Genomic DNA, 23573 nt, shown 5'->3' with positions numbered 1-23573 from the left:
CAGTGTGTCCTGGTGGTGGGGGATCCCCTGTTCGAACACAATAGCACAGCTGGGGAGATCGCTGCACCAACATTGCTTGTGTTGGGATGGCAATCTGTCAATTTTGTTTTGTTCAGCCCGCTGGGTTGCATAAAAAAAAAAAAAAAACACGTTTGCATCTTTGAAAGTTCGCAACTCGAAAGTTTGTATGTAGGGAACTTACAGTATACTTCACTATAATAAAATGCAACCTTTTAGCATTGGATATTACCACCCTCTAACACTGTATAATATGCTTTAACATAGGAAAGGCAACTATACAAAATTTAGTTTAGTATTTCAATATATCCCATAAGCTTGAACTACTATGCTCACCAACTGTGTTGACAGCCAGATCCTGCTCTGCTAACGTGGCATGGTATAATCATAGGGAGAAAGCTTGGCATGTGTATATGTCCCCTACATATCAAATTAGTGTACTAAAGGATATAGTGACAGGGCAGAGGCAGATCCTAGCAATGGACAAGAGAGCACGCTGGAATATTCCTTCTCATTAATGCACCAGCATATTTTAAATATAGACACCCAAGCAGCAAATGAGCAAAGGTCGGGTCTGGCTGCCCCGTATTGGCAAAACCACAAATTCAATTTAAAGATTATAATTAAACAGGTTCTTCATAAATATTGGTCTAATGACAGCTTTGGTGGGTAATGATGCAAACTTGTAAGTACGCACACACCTTAGGATTGAGTTTAAAAACTTCTTTTTTGGTTTGTCCAGGTTTAATGTTTCCTATATCAAACACAATGGAAGTAAGTTTATCGTCCATCACTACATCACGATCATATAGAGTCAATTCAAGTATGTTCTGTAAGTTAGAAAAAGATAAAAATGATCTATAATGCAAAAATTTATTTGGTTATTGCAACAATGAAAATAAAAAAATGAATATGCCATGATTTTAAATGCATTCATCCTTATCTCTAATGGAAATACATGTTCAAGGAGCCTAGCCTGTCATGGCTTGCCTAGCCTGGCTTGCATATCATATGCTTGTCACTGTTTGGACTTTAAGCTTACTCATAGTGCACTGGTCTAGTTAATAGTTTAGCTTATCTGTGGCTGTAAGATGAAATGGGCTGACCAAACCTAACACATTCTGGGCAATACGTGGACCTACACAGAAACAATGCCAGTACTAGGAAGTTACTAGGAAGTTTCTTACAGCCATCAATCCAGTTCCTGTATTGATAAAACAGGGTGCCGTGTCGTGGCTCTGCAGCTTACACATGCGTGTCAACTAAACCCCTATTCTTTATTTATATCATGAGACTGGTCTACTTGTTTGGTGGCAGACTGGAGGGTGAGTACATCAGACTGGGGGCTGGCTGGCTTCCATGCACCTCTCTTAATCCTTTTCAATTCGTTTTTCCCGATACAGGGATGGAGACACCGGGCATACCTCCTGGAGTCTCACTTAAAGTCCCACATGGCCCACATTGTCTATGTAACCAGGGATGGAGGCCCCTTGCCTACAGGCTGGTGCTTCATTTAAAGTCCCACCATGCGATTTTCGTGCGTTTTTGGTGGATGCAGTCTAATTTGACCTCAGTTTTTCCATATACAGGGATGGAGACCATAGCATGACCTGCTTGTCTCATGTAAAGTCCCAAATATTTTATGAAATTAGGGATGGAGGCACTGTGCTATACAGGCAAATTGCCTCATATAAAGTCCCAATCTGTGTTTTACACTGCATCCGCCAAGGGGTTGGAGGTGTATGCTTCTCAGCTGGTCATTTTCAGTTTGTACCATCTTAAGAACATTGCTATTAGAGTTTTGAGATACTAGACCAGTCATAGATGGAGGTGGGTTGGGGGAAGTTTGGGCTGCTCCCTCCCACCTGCCTCCTATTCATCCATTAGCAGCAATGTGCTCCCAGAGTGGAGACACTCAAATTTAAAAGTGTTAGGACTGCAGATAAAACAGGGTGCCGTGTCGTGGCTCTGCAGCTTACACATGCGTTTGCAAATGCGTGTCAACTAAACCCCTATTCTTTATTTATATCATGAGACAGGTCTACTTGTTTGGTGGCAGACTGGAGGGTGAGTACATCAGATTGGGGGCTGGCTGGCTTCCATGCACCTCTCTTCATCCTTTTCAATTCGTTTTTTCTGATACAGGGATGGAGACACCGGGCATACCTGCTAGTGTCTCACTTAAAGTCCCACATGGCCCACATTGTCAATCCAATTCCTTGGGCAACTTTTTTGCAATTCCTTTATTTAAACAATTATTATGCACAAAACAGACAAGCGTATAACCAGTGTATGCAGAGCACTGGATATTATCATAAGAAAGTGAAATGTGATACAACAATATTAGAAAGACCAGTAAGAAAGACGCATTAGGACAAAAACAAGATATTGTCAAAAACAACGGTTTATTAGGAGCATTGTAAACAAAATTGCGGGGAACACTACAAGACGTTACTAAAAGGTAAAAAAAGAGGGGTTGAAGCAGATCCTAAGGTATACTGACTTTCAGAAACATTGTGGACTAGAATACAAGAGGGGCACTGCCATCCAAATACAATTAGACAGAAAAATATATAGGAAAGAGGCAAGATAGGGGGCATGAGGGTGCATACTTGGGGGCCAGTGGATGAAGGGTGGAAAAAGGAGGAAAGAAAAGGGGAAGTGAAGAAAAAAAAAGGAGGGCAAAGTGAGTAAGGAAGAATTCCTTGGACATCTGACTGTGATTGGCCATACACTGATAGATAGGTCCCACACTATACAGAACAGATGGACAAATCTGCAGTACCTGCTATTGTATTTCGACAGCCAATACGGGCCTCTGTCGAAATACTTCAACAGGATTTAATTGCAATAGCTCTCACCTTTATTGCTCCATGAATACGATAGTGGAAGGTTTCATGCCATTCAGGGTCACTGGAATTGTAAACAACCTTTGTCCGGGAAGGAACAGGGGAGGCAGTAGGGAGTTGTAGTTGAACATAGCAATCTGCAGCTGACACTGGAGACAGATAACAATGGAAATATTTAATAACAGGTTTAAGACCCTGGCAATATATCTAAGTATTTCAGTAAGTTACCAAAAACGACTTTGCTCTAAACACCATTGTTCTCAGTTACTCCACATGTGTGATTAAATTGGTGAGCATTCCCTCCATTGTTCTGTCCTCTATTGAAGTCTGCCTGGACAGTCAGAGCATACAGGGCAACACCCAATATTTGAAGTCATCCATAACTTTTGTAGCATAACGGTTTTTCTTTAAGATCATAAAATTACTTGATTATGCATTACTGTACATAACGGTATCCATATTCATTTTCTAACTTTTTCGATTATTTAAAATGAGGTAAAATCTCTAAATAGTATAGAAATGCAATTTCTGGTGTAGCCCTGGGCCTAATTTCAGCTTTACTGAACTTAAAGGGGAACCTCATACTCCTCCCTATTTATTGTTTTCATAAATCCCCACTTACCCAATAATTTGTTGTTTTCAATTCAGATACCCCCCAGTGGATCCAGCATTATTCTGCTGCAATCAGCTGCTCTGTTGACACTTTGGGGTTTATTAACTAAAGCTGAAGAGTGCAAAAATCAGTCTCACTTCTGCAGAGACACCGAACAGTTTCTAACCTCAGCTAATTGGTTTCTGTGCAGAAGTGAGACTGATTTTTTGCACTCTCCAGCTTTAGTAAATAAACCCCAATGTAAGTTTTGAAATGCAATTCCTGGCAAGGGAGATGTCTGACATGTCTTCACAAAGGCCAGAGTGGCTTGCACCTACATCTAATTTTGGTCTTTTGTAGTCTGGGTCCACCACTGTGCATAAAGCTGCCCATATAACAGTAAAACAAATGTGGCCATTGTATTTGCCACAATCAGACAGATGAGGATAAGTTGCCCTGGTGGGTAAGTATCACTTATATTGCTAAGACAGCAGTATACATAAATGCCTGAGAGATGCAAAAAAATGACCATTCAATTTTGAATGATCACATCCTTCATCCCACCCAGCAGATAACTAGATGTAAAAGTTGGCTATGGCCAATGATTATTGGCAAAAACATCTAAGTGTTCTCTGCAGATAACACTAAACTGATTACTTCACAACCTCTTTCCTTGCAAACATGAGTTATTGTTGCAAAGCAAAGCAACTAAATCAGCATTGCATCAGAGCGAGAAAGGAAAAAAAAAAGTCCCTGAATAGAGAATAATTACACTTTACATGTTCTGGAGGTTTGCATGGCTTCACAGTACACCTCCACCCAGGAGCAGGAAAATAGAGACATTCTTTCCTAGAAATGGAATCCTGTATTCAGCTACGTCCCAGATACTGGAATGTCACTTGACGTATCCTGGGGGAGTAAAGATAATGTACTCCAGGTTCCTTCTAAAATACTAATAAATGCTATCCTGTATACAGTATATACTAGGTGCCAGCTGCTTTTATGGTGGAGTACTTAGAGTATAGTTAAAAGTCAATAAATAAGTAAAGATATTTTAAAAAAAAACCTTTGCCCTGTGTCATTGCTGGCTTCCTTGGCAATTACTGCAATAAACTAATTTATAGTACCCAAGCATGACAATGTCTATACAGTATGATTTTAAAGCTGAACTCCATGGATGATATATTTTGCATCAGGGCTGCTGTTAGAAATCATGGGATCCCGTATAGCCTTCCTGACAGAGTCAACCCCTCCAAAAATATCAGATTACTGTAAAATTTTGCTGAAATGCTACGGAAAGAATTATACCCCCATTAAACAACACCCATTCAGGTAAATAGCACTACTCTGCAAGCGCCCCCCCAACCACCAATGAAGCACACAATTGCAGTGTGCCAGTGCACGGTTAAAGCAGGAGGTGACTGATCTTCAGAGAACAAAGCACATTTGAACATTTGAAGTCGTACATTTTTTTCACATTTTTTTTTTAGAATGAACATTTTTCTTTTTTATTGTGTTTTAAATTTAGTTTTGTACATTTTTAACTGCCCTGTTTTGAAGCCTTTTGTGAAAATTCAGTAGTCTAAACAGACCCCTGATGTCCGACATTTGAGACAGAGAAAGGGACTGAGGACAGAGATTCCCCAATCCCTTTCTCTTCAGCCTAAGCTGCACTGAACAGTGAATGAATGGAAAGTTCTCTGTACTGAGTGGCTTCTGGTTACAGTAAACCCCCCTCCATTGCGGGGGTTACATTCAGGACCCAGCCGCGAAAAGTGAAATTCCGCGAAATAGAAAAACCCTATTAAAATGCATTTTAGGCATGTTTATTTTACTATCACTGTACGTGTAGAAGCATTTTAAGGTCTTTAAACACACTTTTAAAACAATAGAAACTCATTTAAACACATAAAAGATACTAAGACATAGCAAGAGCTATGGAAAACACAAAAATATTTAATTATTAATGATTTATATAGTAAAATAACATTACAAAAAAAACCGCGAGTTACCGGGACCACAAAAACTGAACCGCGATGGAGCGGGGGATTACTGTAATTCACAACCTAAAGCATAGTAAACACAGTTTACTATGCTTTAGTGATCACTTACTTTGTTCATTCATTCAAGAAAGTGGCTGGTAAATAGGACATATTTACTGCCCTTCCCCTTCCATCCTGAAACAATTACCCCCCCCCCCCCCCCCGTGTGCTTGCAACAGCTTCCAGCAGGAGAGGAAAGGAAGGAAGCGGGCAGCACTGCAGGGGGCAAACAAGGGGCCTGGACAGTAATGGAGTGGGGGCACAGATCCCCCTGCAATGCAGCTGGAGGGAGATAAAGGATGAGAAGCTGGCAGAGCTGCAGGGGGAGCCACAAGAGTCAGTAATAATGCAGCACACTCAGGCCTCCTGCTGGGCATGTGCCCAGCCACCCCTTTTAAACTGATGGGGCCCAGGCCCAGTACAGGAGGGCAATCTTTACTGCCTTATTAGCAGCATGGTCGGATTTAGGGGGGTGCTTGGGTGGGCTTTGCCCCCCCAAATTTCAGTTGAGCCAAACCCCCCATGGACATTCTGAGGAGGGCAGCCTGCTGTAGGTAATAGGTAAAAAGAGTAAAGGTAAAAAAAGTCAGCTGAGAAGTGCCAGTGGCAGACAGAAGAGAGCCGGGAGGAGGTGCAGGTTGTGCTGAGCTCTCCTCCAAGCAGAAGGTGACACAGGATCACTAGATCGGACTGTGTATGGCTTAATAACCCACACCCTACCCGCCCCCTTCCCCTTTGTAGGATTTCCCGCCTGTAAGTATGGGGGGGCAGTGGAACATACAGATAGTTTGTACACAAACTAATGGCCTCTGTAAACTGCCCTATAAAGATAAAGTCAAAAGAAGTTAGTAAATACTTTATGTTTCCTGCTGCCAGCACATCTAAATGCTGGCTCAGATTCTCAAAAATCTTCCAGAAATGTCCATCTTCTAGATCACCTGCACCTCACTCTCTGACCTTCACTTTTTAGGGCCAATTCACACTATAATGCACATTAAAAAAAAAAAAAACTTTAATAACACTTCTTACTGGCCTGCAGTAATGTGTTTCTGCAAGTTTAAGCTTGTTTATGTGCATTTTTTTGTGTTTTTCTGCATAGTTCTTTTTTTGAAAGGCATGTTCCTCTGTTCCATTTTCTGTGGGTGAGAGGTGCGTTGCTGTGTGGTTATGCACATTTACATGCATTTAAGTGCGTTCCTGTGCGATAAGATGCAAACGCACATGCATATAAACTCAGCGTTCTAGTGTGAACATGACACACAGAAAACTATTGTCTTTTGTGTCATTGCATTCACCATGTGAGGAAAACATGCAGGTTACTGTACGTAGTGTAAACATGCCCTTTCAGGCTGGTCAGCAGGAAACAAAGTGTTACTAAACCCACAACAGTAAAATCAGTCTGTATATGCAGTAAAGCATGCTCGTTATACTCACTGTGAAACCGAAGGGGTTTATCCTCCACATTGTGTAAAAAGGCTGTTTGATTCTGTCTTTTCTGATCCTCTCCTTATTCTACTGACTCCTAAAAATTTCCTGATAACACAGAGTTTATGGAGTCAGGCTGCACATGCTCCAGACAGAGGGTAAGGGGTCCTGCAGTCTCATAGGTCAGTCAGAGGAGAATGAAATCCCCTCTTACAAGCTTTAACCAGACACTGATAGAAGTCACAAGACTGATCTAACTGCTGATAACAAAAGGTATTTAGCAGTTTAAATTTACTAAAATAATTGCATTTTGAAGTTCTGTGTACTGTGGGAGACCAGATGTAGTGAATGCAGGGTCCTGGATTTAGTAACACTTTAAATACAGTCAGGTCCATAAATATTGGGACATCGACACAATTCTAATCTTTTTGGCTCTATACACCACCACAATGGATTTCAAATGAAACAAACAATACGTGCTTTAACTGCAGACTTTCAGCTTTAATTTGAGGGTATTTACATCAAAATCAGGTGAAAGGTGTAGGAATTACAACAGTTTGTATATGTGCCTCCCACTTTTTAAGGGACCAAAAGTAATGGGACCATTGGCTGCTCAGCTGTTCAATGGCCAGGTGTGTGTTATTCCCTCATTATCCCATTTACAAGGAGCAGATAAAAGGTCCAGAGTTAATTTCAAGTGTGCTATTTGCATTTGGAATCTGTTGCTGTCAACTCTCAATATGAGATCCAAAGAGCTGTCAGTATCAGTGAAGCAAGCCATCATTAGGCTGAAGAAATAAAACAAACCCATCAGAGAGATAGCAAAAACATTAGGTGTGACCAAATCAACTGTTTGGAACATTCTTAAAAAGAAAGAATGCACTGATGAGCTCAGCAACACCAAAAGACCCAGAAGACCACGGAGAACAACTGTCGTGGATGACCGAAGAATTCTTTCCCTGGTGAAGAAAACACCCTTCACAACAATTAGCCAGATCAAGAACACTCTCCAGGAGGTAGGTGTATGTGTGTCAAAGTTAACAATCAAGAGAAGACTTCACCAGAGAGAATACAGAGGGTTCACCACAAGATGTAAACCATTGGTGAGCCTCAAAAACAGGAAGACCAGATTAGAATTTGACAAACATCTAAAAAAGCCTTCACAGTTCTGGAACAACATCCTATGGACAGATGAGACCAAGATCAACTTGTACCAAAGTAATGGGAAGAGAAGAGTATGGAGAAGGAAAGGAACTGCTCATGATCCAAAGCATACCACCTCATCAGTGAAGCCTGGTGGTGGTAGTGTCATGGAATGGGCATGTATGGCTGCCAACGGAACTGGTTCTCTTGTATTTATTGAGGATGTGACTGCTGACAAAAGCAGCAGGATGAATTCTGAAGTGTTTCGGGCAATATTATCTGCTCATATTCAGCCAAATGCTTCAGAACTTATTGGACGGCGCTTCAAAGTGCAGATGGACAATGACCCGAAGCATACTGCGAAAGCAACCAAAGAGTTTTTTAAGGGAAAGAAATGGAATGTTATGCAATGGCCAAGTCAATCACCTGACCTGAATCTGAGCATGCATTTCACTTGCTGGGATGATACTAAACTAAGCATGCCAATATCTTCTATGCAGGATGTGGAAACCCGTACAAGCGGACCTGAACAAAATAATTGGGTGGGAACTAAATGGCAGATGAGTTTTAATGTTGAAAAATATAAAGTAATGCACTTGGGTGTCAGAAACACGAAAGCAGGCTACTCACTGGGGGGGGGGGGGGGGACCTCTGGGTGAATCTAAGATGGAAAAGGACCTGGGGGTCCTAGTGGACGACAGGCTTGGCAGTGGCATGCAATGCCAAGCTGCTGCAAGCAAAGCCAACAAAATACTGGCATGTACATAAAAGGGGATTCACTCCAGAAATAAAGAAATTATTCTGCCACTCTACAAGACTCTGGTCTGGCCACATCTGGAGTATTCCGTCCAGTTCTGGGCACCGGTCCTCAGAAAGGATGTGCTGGAACTGGAGAGAGTCCAGAGAAGGGCAACAAAAATATTTAGGGGAATGGAGGACATCAGCTATGAGGAAAGTCTACAAGCATTGAACGTAATCTCTCTGGAGAAGAGACGCTTGAGAGGGGATATGATATCAATGTACAAATACTGTACTGGCGAGGACCCTAGCATAAGGAACAAACTTTTTTAGAGAAAGGGAATACAATAAGACACATGGCCACTCACCAAAACTAGAGGAAAAACGGTTTAACCTTAAAATACATAGGGTGTTCTTTACTGTCAGAGCAGTAAGGATGTGGAATTAATTCCTTTCCACAAGCAGTCGTATCAGCAGGGAGCATCGATAGTGTCAAAAAACTATTAGATGGGCACCTTATAGACCAAAACATAAAGGGGTATACAATGTACGGTTAACATCAAACACACACATCATAGGTTGAACTGGATGGACTGATGTCTTTTTTCAACCTCACAAACTATGTAACTATGTAACTATGAAGACAAAACTGAAGTGAAAATGCCCCAAGAACAAGCAGGAACTGAAGACAGTTGCAGTAGAGGCCTGGCAGAGCATCACCAGGGATGAAACCCAGCGTCTGGTGATGTCTATGCGTTCCAAACTTCAGGCTGTAATTGACTGCAAAGGATTTGCAACCAAGTATTAAAAAGTGAAAGTTTGTTTTATGATTGTTAATCTGTCCCATTACTTTTGGTCCCTGATAAAGTGGGAGGCACATATACAAAACTGTTGTAATTGCTACACCTTTCACCTGATTTGGATGTAAATACCCTCAAATAAAAGCTGAAAGTCTGCAGTTAAAGCACATCTTGTTTGTTTCATTTCAAATCCATTGTGGTGGTGTATAGAGCCAAAAAGATTAGGATTGTGTCGCTGTCCCAATATTTATGGACCTGACTGTATATACTGAATTTTAACACAAGTATGCTTTCCTCTACATTGTATACTATAGTGACAAGATTACTTTAAAGCACAAATTTACATAGAAATTAAGGAAAATAAAGGTGTTTGTTCAATGTTGTCATTCTGGGTAATGTTAGTGCGCATATAAAGCAAAGAAACATTACTTACACATGTCTGCGCCATGTATATTTTGGGCTCTTAGCACTCTCACAGTCAAATTGTAATATGGATGAATTTCCTTCTGAAAAGAAAAGAAAATAATTTTTATAACTAGAATGTACTTTGCAACATCACACATTTGTTCAAAAATGTTTTAAAGGAATCAGTTGTGGTAAAGTAGGCATTCTTTTTTTAAGACATCTTAATAAATGAATCACAAAACCAGACAGTAGAAGTATTGTTTTAATGGCAGTTGTATTCTTAGAAAAGGCTATGTGCACAGTATACATACAACGCTTCAACTTTTAAAGCTGATTTCCTGATAAATATAAAAGACACAAATTAATGCACGTTTGTAATCATTTAAACATCCTTAAATGTGTTTTTAAATGCAAGCAGTGTAAGTACCACAATCTGACTTGCTATCAGACATTTTCAGTCTACTGTACAGCAGTGCTTAGATTGGGGAGAAAGAAGCAGCACAAGGAGCTAATTAGCTGTGCTACAGTGATCTTGTGCTAACAAGGAACATGCTGATAGGAGCAGAATGTGAGAGGTTATCATCAGTCCGCTGCTTCTCCATTCACCATCCAGTCGCAGAATGGGGGGTGCACAAGGCCTTTAGGTGTTACATAACTACAACAGACTAAATGCAGACCATGTGGCAGTGACACAATGTTCACACCAATCTTCTAAACATTAAAAATAGAGCAGATGCTGCAAGTGTCTTCGTTAGATACTGTGATCAATTCTCTGTTCTACCATGTCTGTGAGAGATACAGCAAACAGAAAAGGAGTGCTGGAGCTAAATGCTCAGATCTCTCTCTGCCTGTTCCCACTCCCGCTCAGCGTGGACCCTGCAGGCTCTGCTCATGTAGTGTAATCCCTGCCTAAGCACAGAGTGCGGTGTGAGCTGTCTGCTAACAGCTCACACCTAGTGGGGATTTGTGGCAGTTTCTATACTGAATATTGCCTCATTCCCTCTGTTAATTGGATGCAGGCCCTGCGCTAATTTTTATTTCACTCAAATGGCACAAATAGGTGTGAACAGGGTCTATCCTATTAGTTAATGTGGCACACACCAGTCCTGACAGTTTTCACCCGTATAATAGCACAAAAGGTTAGTTAATTTCCTAGAATGTATGTTCAAATGACCATTAGTGGCCTGTGACGGTACTAACCGTCACTATGGGTGACGGATCACCCTGTCCCTGGATTGTAAACCCCTTTGTGTCATTTTCTTATGAGTTTGGGACATTGCATTTTATTTTCCCTTTATTCATCCTCTGAACAACTGACTCATGGCATTGAGTTAATGTAATGTAATGTTACAACCCATCCCCCCCCCCCTCCTGTTTCTGTGTCTAAGTGTGTGGATTCATGGCAGACAATGGTCTGAGTTGGAGACATCTCTCCGCAGGGGGTGTGTATTAAGACTGCTTGTTTCAAATGTACAAATGTTCAGTTCTCATTGGTTGGTTCCCTTCCCCCCCTTCTGTGGAAAGGCTAAGGGGAGTTTCCCTAACTGTATGTAAAACTGTGTCTTGGAATGTAATAAACAGTTTAAGCTCTGGATGGTTAACCCTCAACACCTGTGTGGATTGTCTCGTGATTGAGGGGTTAAGGGCTGGATATGGCTTCTCCGCAGGCTGTGGGTGCGTTTGGAGGACAGGAGACACAGATCCGGCGGATGTGCCCACCTGGGGTACAAAGATCCGTTACATTGGTTGGCAGCGGTGGGATGTCTCCTGCAGTCCAGGACATCCAAACCACCACCAGGATTCAAGATCTGGGCAGCTGCCGAGGAGTGATACGGGGACCAGCCAGCATGAGAGCGGAGTTCGGGAGGAGGCTGCAAGGCATGCGGAAGCACCATCGGGGACCAGCGACAGAGCACACCAGGCTCGGCTGGGAGGATGTGATCCGCCGGCAACTCTGGCATGAGGCGCTAAGCCACGAGCGGCACCATCAGGGGAAGATCCTTCCCTCCTCCACAGAGATGTACCGGAAGCAGTACCGTGCGCGAGAGGTGTTCCTGAGGGAACGACCGCGAGATGAAGGGAAGACGGAGCTCGGAAGATTGGTCCAGGAGGAAATGAGGCTGGACGCTAGCTACAGAGCCCTCCGGTGGTTCGCGGCTCAACTGTGGCCAGGTACAGCAGATGGCAGCCCAACAGAAGGCGTTGGCTATGGCGGCGTGGGGCTGCTCCATCAAAAAATGTACAGAGACCCAGACTTTGGGAGCGATGAGGAGTGGCGGCTGGAACACATTCTGGATTTCCGAGATGAGGTGCTGGACCTCCCCGACGAGGCGTGTGACCTGGAGGAATTGGAGTTCCTGGTTGAGCAGGAATGGGAGCTCGAGATTGCCTACAAGCGGCTGTTTGACGGTGATCAGCAGCCTGGCATGGCTCCCGTTGCCTGGGACTGTCCAAGAGAAATAGCAGACAGTCACGAAGATGAGAAGCAAATGGGGCCAGGGGTGACCCTGCATTTTCCCGTACTAACTGCAATGGAAGAAGCAGCGATGATACAGAGGGCACTGCGAGCGCTAGAATGCCGGAACGCACCGGAGGTCCCCCAGGCAGCGAGACAAGCTGATAGCATGAAGGTCTCAGAAGGGGGAGTTGAGACAGGCGCTGGAAGGCTGGGAAATGGTGATCAGCAGCAAGTCCAGAGTATCTCATCTGGTGCCCCAGCAGAAGCATTGGCTACAGGGCAGAGTGCCCCTGGCATCTGCCCAGCATCAGAAAAAGAGTTGGATCCGGAGAGTCTGAGAGAGGATCTGCGTGAGCCGTTTTCCCAACAGCAGATACCCCCACCGGGAGTAGAGGAAGCAATTCTCCCTCCCCAACAATTGGACACTACCCCAGTGTTTATCCCCCCAGCAGAAGCGCTGGCTACGGAGCAGAGTGCCGCTGGCCTCTGCCCACCCTCAGAGGTAGATCCAGGGAGTCCGAGGGGTGACCTCAGTGAGCCGTTTCCCCAGCACTTGGACACTACCCCAGTGTTTATCGCCCCAGCAGAAGCGCTGGCTACAGGGCAGAGTGCCCTTGGCATCTGCCCAGCATCAGAAAAAGAGTTGGATCCGGAGAGTCTGAGAGAGGATCTGCGTGAGCTGTTTTCCCAACAGCAGATACCCCCACCGGGAGTAGAGGAAGCAATTCTCCCTCCCCAACAATTGGACACTACCCCAGTGTTTATCCCCCCCAGCAGAAGCGCTGGCTACGGGGCAGAGTGCCGCTGGCCTCTGCCCACCCTCAGAGGTAGATCCAGGGAGTCCGAGGGGTGACCTCAGTGAGCCGTTTCCCCAGCACTTGGACACTACCCCAGTGTTTATCCCCCCGGCAGAAGCGCTGGCTACGGGGCAGAGTGCCGCTGGCCTCTGCCCACCCTCAGAGGTAGATCCAGGGAGTCCGAGGGGTGACCTCAGTGAGCCGTTTCCCCAGCACTTGGACACTACCCCAGTGTTTATCGCCCCAGCAGAAGCGCTGGCTACAGGGCAGAGTGCCCCTGGCATCTGCCCAGCATCAGAAAAAGAGTTGGATCCGGAGAGTCTGAGAGAGGATCTGCGTGAGCTGTTTTCCCAACAGCAGATATCCCCACCGGGAGTAGAGGAAGCAATTCTCCCTCCCCAACAATTGGACACTACCCCAGTGTTTATCCCTCCGGCAGAAGCGCTGGCTACAGGAGAGAGCACTGATGGTCTCTGCCCAGCATCAGAACCAGAGATGAAGAATCCGGAAACAGTCCCTGCAAGATACCGTCTCAGCGGCTGGTAACTACACCAGGAGAAAAGCAAGTACCTTTTTCTCCCCAAATGCATAGCCCTACCAGCCTACATTCCCTACCAGCGGAAGCGCTGGCATCAGGGCAGAGAATTATTCAGCTCCCCCCAATATCTGCAACCCTGCCCTGGATCAGAGGAGTGCAGACAGCTGTTCCCACTCTGCAGCGGCTGTTTTTATGCATGGGAGACCCTATGTGCGGTTTTGCTCCCCAGCGCCAGAGTCGTTCTTTTAGTTTTCCTGGTTGCCTGGGGTGGAAGTTTGTGACTAACACAGGTCCAGACCATTTGAGGGTCAGGAACCTCGTTAGTCTGTTTTTAAAAGGGGAGAAATGTGACAGAACCCACTGTCACTGTGTGTTTTGGAGGGGACTGTGCGCAAGCCTCCTACCGACAGACTATGGGCCAGAAGATACTGGAGTTTGGCACTGCAGCCTTTTGACTTTACCATCCACTACTGCCCTGGGAAGCAAAACGGCAATGCCGACAAATTATCCAGGCAAACAGACATTGACTCTTTGGGATTTGTTACCCGACTAATTCAGGCACAGACCAGTTGGAGGTCTAGTACCTGGATTAGTCTACCTTTGGGGGGAAGAGATGTGACGGTACTAACCGTCACTATGGGTGACGGATTACCCTGTCCCTGGATTGTAAACCCCTTTGTGTCATTTTCTTATGAGTTTGGGACATTGCATTTTATTTTCCCTTTATTCATCCTCTGAACAACTGACTCATGGCATTGAGTTAATGTAATGTAATGTTACAACCCATCCCCCCCCCTCCTGTTTCTGTGTCTAAGTGTGTGGATTCATGGCAGACAATGGTCTGAGTTGGAGACATCTCTCCGCAGGGGGTGTGTATTAAGACTGCTTGTTTCAAATGTACAAATGTTCAGTTCTCATTGGTTGGTTCCCTTCCCCCCCTTCTGTGGAAAGGCTAAGGGGAGTTTCCCTAACTGTATGTAAAACTGTGTCTTGGAATGTAATAAACAGTTTAAGCTCTGGATGGTTAACCCTCAACACCTGTGTGGATTGTCTCGTGATTGAGGGGTTAAGGGCTGGATATGGCTTCTCCGCAGGCTGTGGGTGCGTTTGGAGGACAGGAGACACAGATCCGGCGGATGTGCCCACCTGGGGTACAAAGATCCGTTACATGGCCTGCATCAGAAGCCTGTGTGACAGGGTGACAGTACAGAAGCACACATGGTAGTTAGGGACACAGTACTGTCACCTCATAATAGAAAGTGCCTAAATAAGGACCTTTATTGCAGGATCCCTATTTCCTGCTGTCCAGGCTCCCCTGCGTGACCCCCTCTGCAGCGCTGCTGGCTTCCTTTCTCTCCTGCCATTAGCTGCTGCAGGTACACAGGGGTATAGTGCTGTTTTCTTGCCCGTTCCTTTCCTGAATAAATACAGTGAGCAATTGGTACCGATCGTTCCTGTATCCAATCAACACTGTGTTTATTATGCTTCAGTTTGTGAATGAACAGGAAGTCACTCAGCAGAGAGCATTTCCCTTTCATTATAAACAAGCAAAAAAAAAAAAAGCAAAAAATTTAGGGGAGCATACCCATGTATTTCTAAAGCTGGTGCAGCTATGAACCAAAAGACGTGTATTTTAAAAAAGAGTAGCGTACACGCATTTCCCATTCATTCACTGTCCTGTGCACCTAAGGCGGCAGAGAAAGCGATCGGGGAATCTCTGTCCTCAGTCCCTTTCTCTTTCTCTGTCTTAAATGTGGGACATCAGGTGTCTGTTTAGACCACTTATATTTCAAAGGCCCCTAAAACAGGGCAGTTAAAAAAATTACAAAAAAAAATACAATTTTAAAAAATAATTTGAAAAAAAATGACTCTCGTTCAAATGTGCTTTGCTCTTTGAAGAGCAGTCAGCATTTGGATCACTCTTCAGAAAGCTTTAGACAAGCAGTGAGGAGGCATATTGCCTTCTCGCAGCCTGCTTTACCCCGCACTGGTGCACCACAACTGCGTGTTTTAAACACAGTTTCAGGGCACTTGCAAAGCAGTGCTATTTAGCTGAATGGGTCTTGTTCGATAGGGGTATCATTTCTGCCACGGAATTTTACCAAAAAATATAATTTCATATTTTTGGAGTGGGGCCTGTCAGGTAGGCTGTACAAGGCCCCGTGATTTCTAACAGCAGCCCTGGCTATGAATTTCTATTCTAGACCATGGGTCCACAGACAGCAGCTATCTGGGCCATGAAGTATACAGTTAGGGTGTGTCCCTATCCTTAATTGCTAATTGAGTGGAAGGATTGGGAAACAAGGATTTCGGGCACAAAGGTTTTTTTAAAAACGAATTATTTTATTCAAAACATATTTAAAACCAAAGAAGAATGCAGGCATATAATTGTGTGTTAAGAACCAGATCAGACCCATAAATGGTCTACACTATGGTATATCTTAATACATAAGGTTTGGAACAATGATTTACATACATCTTAAAGTACAGAACAATTGGTAGTCATAACATTCTCAAGACTATTCACTCACTCTCAGACAAAAAACCACCGGCGGACACCCAAATAGAAAAGGTGTCGGTCCGTGGGATCAACTGAGAGTGTAAATTAACTTTCACCATATAATATTTGACCTTTGCTCGACATGTTTCGCTTTCTTAGGAGAAAAGCTTCATCTGGAGCATATCATTTAGTTTGTCTGTACAATAATAGTCAGGCACAAATCTCAATTCCGTAGAAGATTTTTTAACGAAGAGGACTGTTGTGCGTTTGTGGAAAGCACAGTATTTTGGCACCTATATGATTACGTAGTAGTGAGGGTAATCACTCCATATTTACTATCTAGAAAGGACGGGAACCTAATGTATGTAGCGTGTCCCTTATAGTTGTATAAACGCCCGTGCCGCGCTATTCCAACCTTGCACACAGTCCTCGCCGGATGGGGAAATGCCGCCCTGGCTATGAGAGTTAACTGTAGCCACTACTACACTGCCTGCCTTCACAGAAATTGTGTTATTACTGTCAATTTTCACAATGCATCTCATTCTGTGAATGGGCGGTGAGAATCCTGTCATTCAACTACTTCACCTCACATTTAGAGAGCGCAAATGCCTAGTATAATATACTAAATGACACATATACAGAGGGAAAAATTATTATTTGATCCCCTGCAGATTTTGAAAATTTTGAAATTTGTGTGGTCACACAACACTGTACCAAAATGAAATTGATGACCTTTTTTTCCCCACAAATAGAGCTTTTTGGTGTTATTTGATCACCTGTGCGATTTTTTTTTTTTTTTTGTGCTATAAAACAAAAAAAAAAAAAAAAAAAAAATTAAAAAAAAAACTCAAAAATTTTCATCCTTTTAGGCCAATTTGTATTCTGCTACATATTTTTGGTAAAAAAAAAAAAAAAAATCACAATAAGCGTATTTTGATTGGTTTGCGCAAAAGTTATCGCGTCTACAAAAAAAAAAGATTTAGGTCTTTATTTATTTATTTATTTTTACTAGTAATGGCGGCAATCTGCGATTTTTTCAGCGGGACTGCGACATTGCGGCGGACAGATCGGACCCCTAACTGACATTTATGACACTTTTGGGAGGACCAGTGACATTAATACAGTAATCAGTGCTAAAAAAATATGCACTGTTACTATAATAATGGCACTGGCAGGGAAGGGGTTAACCTAGTGGGTGATCAAGGGTTAAATGTGAGCCTAGGGTAGTGTTTACTAACTGTGGGGGGAGGGGCTTGTGAAATGACCATAGAGACCTGTGATCCTATATAGAAGGAACACAGGCGCTCTGTGATAATTTCAGAGAGAAGAACGGGTGGCTGTGTTTACAACAGCTGACCACTCGTCTCTCTCAGCGGGAAGCGATCGTGGGTGCCCGGCGGTAATCGTGGCTGCCGGCCCCGCGCATCGGCATCCCCGCTGCCTAGTGGGGTCAGGAGCGCGCCGCCAGTGGCGCGCAATCGCCTCCCAGCACCAAGCGCGCGACCAACGTAGGGCTACGCCGGTTCGCACAGGAGGACCAGCCTGCCGCAGTAAATGTGCTGTGGGTGGTCCAGAAGCTGTTTGATAGATGTAACGGAACCACGACCCACACTGTGCTTGTGGGCTTCCATCGGAATAGCACTTTATCAAGTCTGAACATAAACATAAATATCAGATGTTACAGGCGCCCTACATACAAAACTAGCCTAGATTAGCTTGTATAAGTTCTCCAACCTTTATTGAACAAACTCACACCGAATATATACCTCGTCAGGTAAGCCGGATCACATTATCATATGCAGATGAAATTGTATGCAGAAACATAATTAACCTGAACTAATTACCTAGCCATCTGGACAGAAACAATATGTGAATATAAATGCAAACCCAGACAATGTTATCATGAACATGTTAATTAACTCAGCATTGCAACAAGCCTAAAAATACATTACACATTATCCTAAGTATAAACACAGAACCCACAGTAGACAATAGGTGAGTAAATCAGCACAATCAACAACCTGTGGAAGACAGGTGGTTTAGCTGATGATATTAGCATCTGCTATGAGTCTGACTGTGTGAAGCAGTCTCTTATTGGCAATAGGCAGCAAGGCCTTTAACCTAGGCCTTGAGTCCCAGAGTCTTTATACATTCTTTGAGATATACTGTATTGTTGACAAATATTACTGTCCATTACCATTTGAGTAATCCAAACCATATTCTCAGTGTCCATTAGGTCCATCATTTTCCTGTGCCCCTAATAGACACAGGGTGACTTACGCATAAGAGGGGCCTAGGGAGCTGAGAGAGGGATTTCTCAACCTCTCTAAGGTAAGCTGGGTTCCACTGGCCCCCCAACCAAAGTAACTCCCATCACAATAGAATATCATCCAAAAAATCCAGAAAAGCACATGATACATATATTATAAATTGAGTCGCAGTTCAGTGAGTAAAATAAATATTTGATCTCCAAGCAAAACTCAATTTAGTACTTGGCAGAGAAATCCTTGTTGGAAAGCACAGAGGTAAGACATTTCTTGTAGTTGGTTACCAGGTTTGCACACATCTCAGGAGGGATCTTCGTCCATTCACTCGATTACAGATCTTCTCTAAATCCTTATGGCTTCTTGGTGGTTGCTTGGCAACTTGAACTTTCAGCTCCCTCCATAAATTTTCTATAGGACTAAGGTCTGGAGACACTCCATGACCTTAATGTGTTTCTTCTTGAGCCACTCCTTGGTTGTCTTGGCGGTATGTTTTAGGTCATTGTCATGCTGGAAGACCCATCCACGACCCATCTTCAGTGTTATGGCAGAGGATAAGAAGGTTCCCATGTTACAAACCATTGGAAATGGTACTATCTGTACCAAAATTAAAAACATGCAAAATAAGTGTGCAAAATGGGACAACGATTTAAAGTGTTTGTTCACCAATGCCAGAAGTCTGCCAAGCAAAATAGGTGAGTTGGAAGCTCTGGTGCACCAGGAGAACTATGTCTTAATTGGTCTTGCTGAATCTTGGCTTCATTCTTCACATGACTGGGCTATTAATATTCCTGGCTATGCTCTCTTTCGGAAAGACAGGGTAAAACGGAGGGGTGGTGGTGTTTGTCTCTATGTGAGAAGTGATCTCAAAGTGAGTGTGAAAGATGACCTAGTTGATGGAGAGTGTGCTGAATGAAGCAGTATGGGTTGAAATGTACATGGGTGTGCGTAAAACAAAGATTATCATTGGAGTTTGTTATAGACCTCCCAGTATTAATGAGGAGGTGGAGACTCAGCTCCTGGCAAAGATAGAAAGGGCTGCAAGGGCTGGGACAGTGCTAATAATGGGGGATTTTCACTACCCAGACATTGACTGGAGTAATGGTACTGCTGGAACAGTTAAAGGGCAAACATTTATAAACCTATTACAAGACAATTTTACGGTGCAGTTTATTGAGTCCCCCACTAGAAATGATGCTCTGTTGGACCCGGTAATCTCAAACAATGCAGAGCTTATTAACAATGTTCATATAAAAGAACATCTGGGTAGCAGTGACCATAACATGATTTCATTTAATGTTAGCTGTAAGCAAAAAACGCATACAGGAAATACAAAAACAAACAGTTAACTTTAAGAGAGCAAATTTTCCAAGGATGAGGGCTGCTCTCCAAGATTTAGACTGGGAGGGAATATTGGCATCGATGAGCACAGAACAGAAATGGGAATTTTTCAAAAAGACTATGCAAACTCACTGCAAAGTATATTCCCATGGGTAATAAGTTAAAAAATTAAAAATAAAACCTATGTAGCTAATGGCAAAAGTTAAAAAAGCTATAGATAAAAAGAAAAGCGCTTTTAAAAAATATAAAAATGAGGGAACACTGTCATTGTTTAATTGTTACAAAGAATATAACAGAATATGTGAAAAGGAAATCAGGGACGCAAAAATTCAAAATGAACGACAGATTGCAAAAGATAGGACAAACCCCCAAAAATTCTTCAAATATATTAACAGTAAAAAGGTTAGGTCTGAGCATGTAGGCCCTTTACAAAATAATCAGGAATGGGTGACTGGGAACAAAGAAAAGGCAAATTTATGAAATACTTTCTATAGCTCTGTATATACAAAGGAGCATGGGGGAGCTCATGACCATAATGAGGACGGTATTGACACATCCCCAAATGATCCACAATGGCTCAAAAGTGATACGGCCCAGAAATATTTAGACAGAATAAGGGTGGAAAGTGCCTGGACCAGGTGGCATCCACCCACGCATCCTAAAAGAATTGAGTGCTGTAATTTCTAAGCGTTCGTTTCTAATTTTTAGGGACTCGTTAAGGACTGGAATAGTACCACTGGATTGGCGTAGGGCCAATGTGGTGCCTATTTTTAAAAAGGGATTAAAGTCTTTGCCAAGTAACTATGGACCTGTTAGTTTAACTTCTATAGTCGGGAAGATATTGGGGAGTTTAATAAAAGACCATATAGATAAGTTCTTGCTGGAAAAAGGAAAAAATATTTTAAAGCAACAGACAGGATGGATTCATGAAAGACAGAAGTTGTCAAACAAACCTGATTTCTTTTTATGAGGAGGTAAGTAAAACCTTGGACAGAGGGGTGGCTGTGGACGTAATATACTTGGATTTTGCAAAAGCGTTTGACACAGTTCCCCACACACACACGGCTAATGTGTAAGGTAAAGTCTACTGGCTTAGAAAGATCGGTTTGTAATTGGATAGAAAATTGGCTAAAAGATAGAATTCAGAGAGTAGTGGTTAATGATTCTAATGCCCCGTACACACGTGCAGATTGTCGGCCGAAAAGATTCGGCCGACGACCGATCGGCCGATTTTCGGCTGGTTAGTATGATGCTTCCGACAGCCGACAGCGCACTTTCGGCCGAAAAGAATCTGTCGTGCAAGCATTACAATTTTTGTATGCCGACACCAGAGCGGCCGATTGTTCGCCCGTCAATACAGAATTCGGCCGACAGACAGCAGATTTGCAAGACTGGGCATGCTCAGAAAAGAAAAAACACACGGAAAGTTAACCATCACATGACATCACTTCTGCAGTCGGCTGTAGTCAGCGGACAAAATTCTTGTGCAGTCTTTTGCACTTTTCAAGAGACACGACAGCCCGGGGACAAAAGACGGCCGATCGTTCGGCCGACAATCTGCACGTGTGTACGAGGCATTACTCTGAATGGTCTAAAGTTATGTGGTGTACCCCAAGGTTCAGTGTTGGGACCCTTACTTTTTCAGATCTTTATAAATGATATAGGGACTGGGACTAAAAGTAGCATTTCAGTCTTTGCAGGTGACACCAAGCTTTGCAGTGGAATAACTTCTTTACAGGATGTCTCCAACGTACAAGCTGATCTCAATGCACTGTTTCATTGGGCAACAATGTGGCAAATGAGGTTTAACCACTTTACCACCGGAGGATTTTGCTGTCTTCCGTCCAGGCCACTTTTTGCGATTCGGCGCTGTGCAACTTCAACTGACAATTGCGCGGTCGTGCGATGCCGTACCCAAGCGAAATTTACGACCTTTTTTTCCCACAAACAGCTTTCTTTTGGTGGTATTTGATCACCTGTGCGATTTTTACTTTTTGCGCTATAAACAAAAAAAGAGCGTTTATTTTGAAAAAATAACAATATTTTTAACATTTTTTTATATGAAATTCCCCCCAAAAAAGATGTAAAAACCAATTTTTTTAAAAATTTTTGGCCAATTTGTTTTCTGCTACCTATGTTTGGTAAAAAAAAAAATCGCAATAAGCGTATTTTGATTGGTTTGCGCAAAAGTTTTTTGCGTTTACTAACAAAGGGAAAGATTTGTCATTTTTGGTGTTTTTTTTTTTTTTAACGCGTAATGGCGGCGATCTGCGATTTTTTTTTTTTGCGGGACTGCGACATTGCGGCGGACAGATCGACCCTTGACTGACATTTTTGACACTTTTGGGGGTACCAGTGACATTACTGCAGTAATCAGTGCTATATATATGCACTGTTACTGTAAAAATGACACTGGCAGGGAAGGGGTTAATTTTATTGGAGAGGGAGGGGTTAATGTATGCCTAGTGCTTACTAACGTGTGGGGGGGGAGGTGGGGGGAGTGAGTCATGGACAGATCGGATGTCCAGCTATGCTGAACAGTCCGATCTGTCACTCCCTGTCACTATGGAGATCCGCCCGCTTGTGTTTACACAGGCGGGCGGATCTCCACACTAGATCCCCGGCGATCGGGGCAGAGCAGCGGCAATCGCCGCTGCTCCTCCCCTGGCCCGACTCCCGCTGTGAATGAAAACAGCGGGAGCGAGCCTATCGTCAGACGATAACGAGCCACTCTGCCGCAGTAATATTACTGTGGGCGGAGGTAAAGTGGTTAACGTTGATGAATGTAAAGTTAGTTATGCATTGGGGGCTAAGAATATGCATGCATCATACATACTAGGTGGAGTAGACCTGGGGGAATCCATAGCGTGGAAGGATCTGGGTGTTCTGGTAGATCATAAGCTTAATAATAGCATGCAATGCCAAGCTGCTGTTTCCAAAGCAAGCAAGTCCTTTCTTGTATTAACAGAGGCATGGACTCCAGAGAGAGAAATATAATTTTGCCCCTGTACAGATCATTAGCAAGACCTCATCTGGAATATGCAGTTCAGTTTTGGGCACCAGTTCTTAAAAAGGATATCGGGGAACTGGAAAAAGTGCAGAGAAGAACAACCAAACTGATAAGAGGCATAGAGGACCTCCGCTATGAGAAAAGATTAGAGGAACTGAATTTATTCTCTCTGGAGAAGAGGAGATTAAGGGGGGATATGATCAACATGTATAAATAGATAGGGGGATAGGGAACTTGTTGTTGAGTTGTTCACTTTAAGGTCAACACAGAGGACAAGGGGGCACTCTTTAGGTCTAGAGGAAAACAGATTTCGTCTCCAAATACGGAAAGGTTTCTTAACCATAAGAGCTGTGAAAATGTGTAATAAGACTCCCTCCAGAGGTGGTTCTGGCCAGCTCACTAGATTGCTTTAAAAAAGGCCTTTCCTAGTTATACAGAATATAAATGGGTACTAAATTTTTTTTTAGGTAAAGTTGATCCAGGGAATATCCAATTGCCTCTCGGGGGATCAGGAAGGATTTTTTTTCCCCTGCTGTAGCAAATTGGATCATGCTTTGCTGGGGTTTATTTTCGCCTTCCTCCGGATCAACAGCGGGTATAGGATTGTGTAAAAGGAATCGCACTTACAAGAATCGCATGGTAACAGGCAATGT

General features: G+C 43.3%; 1 protein-coding gene across 1 annotated transcript in view; it reads right to left on the bottom strand.

Moving 5' to 3' along the window:
* Positions 1–23573, bottom strand: part of LOC309543186 (cytosolic phospholipase A2 zeta-like) — a 166771-nt gene that overhangs the window by 121955 nt on the left and 21243 nt on the right. The window contains exons 2-4 of the mRNA XM_082242594.1: positions 10041–10113; positions 2880–3016; positions 720–848 (exon numbers count right to left, since the gene is read on the bottom strand). Of these exons, the coding sequence (XP_082098720.1) occupies positions 720–848; positions 2880–3016; positions 10041–10113 (339 nt within the window). The remainder of the gene's footprint in view (positions 1–719; positions 849–2879; positions 3017–10040; positions 10114–23573) is intronic.

This window comes from Pelophylax lessonae (genome assembly GCF_965119305.1).
Source record: "Pelophylax lessonae genome assembly, chromosome: 13".
NCBI classification, from domain to species: Eukaryota; Metazoa; Chordata; class Amphibia; order Anura; family Ranidae; genus Pelophylax; species Pelophylax lessonae.
The sequence above is the reverse complement of the archived record's forward strand: the minus strand, read 5'-3'. Positions and strand labels throughout refer to the sequence as shown.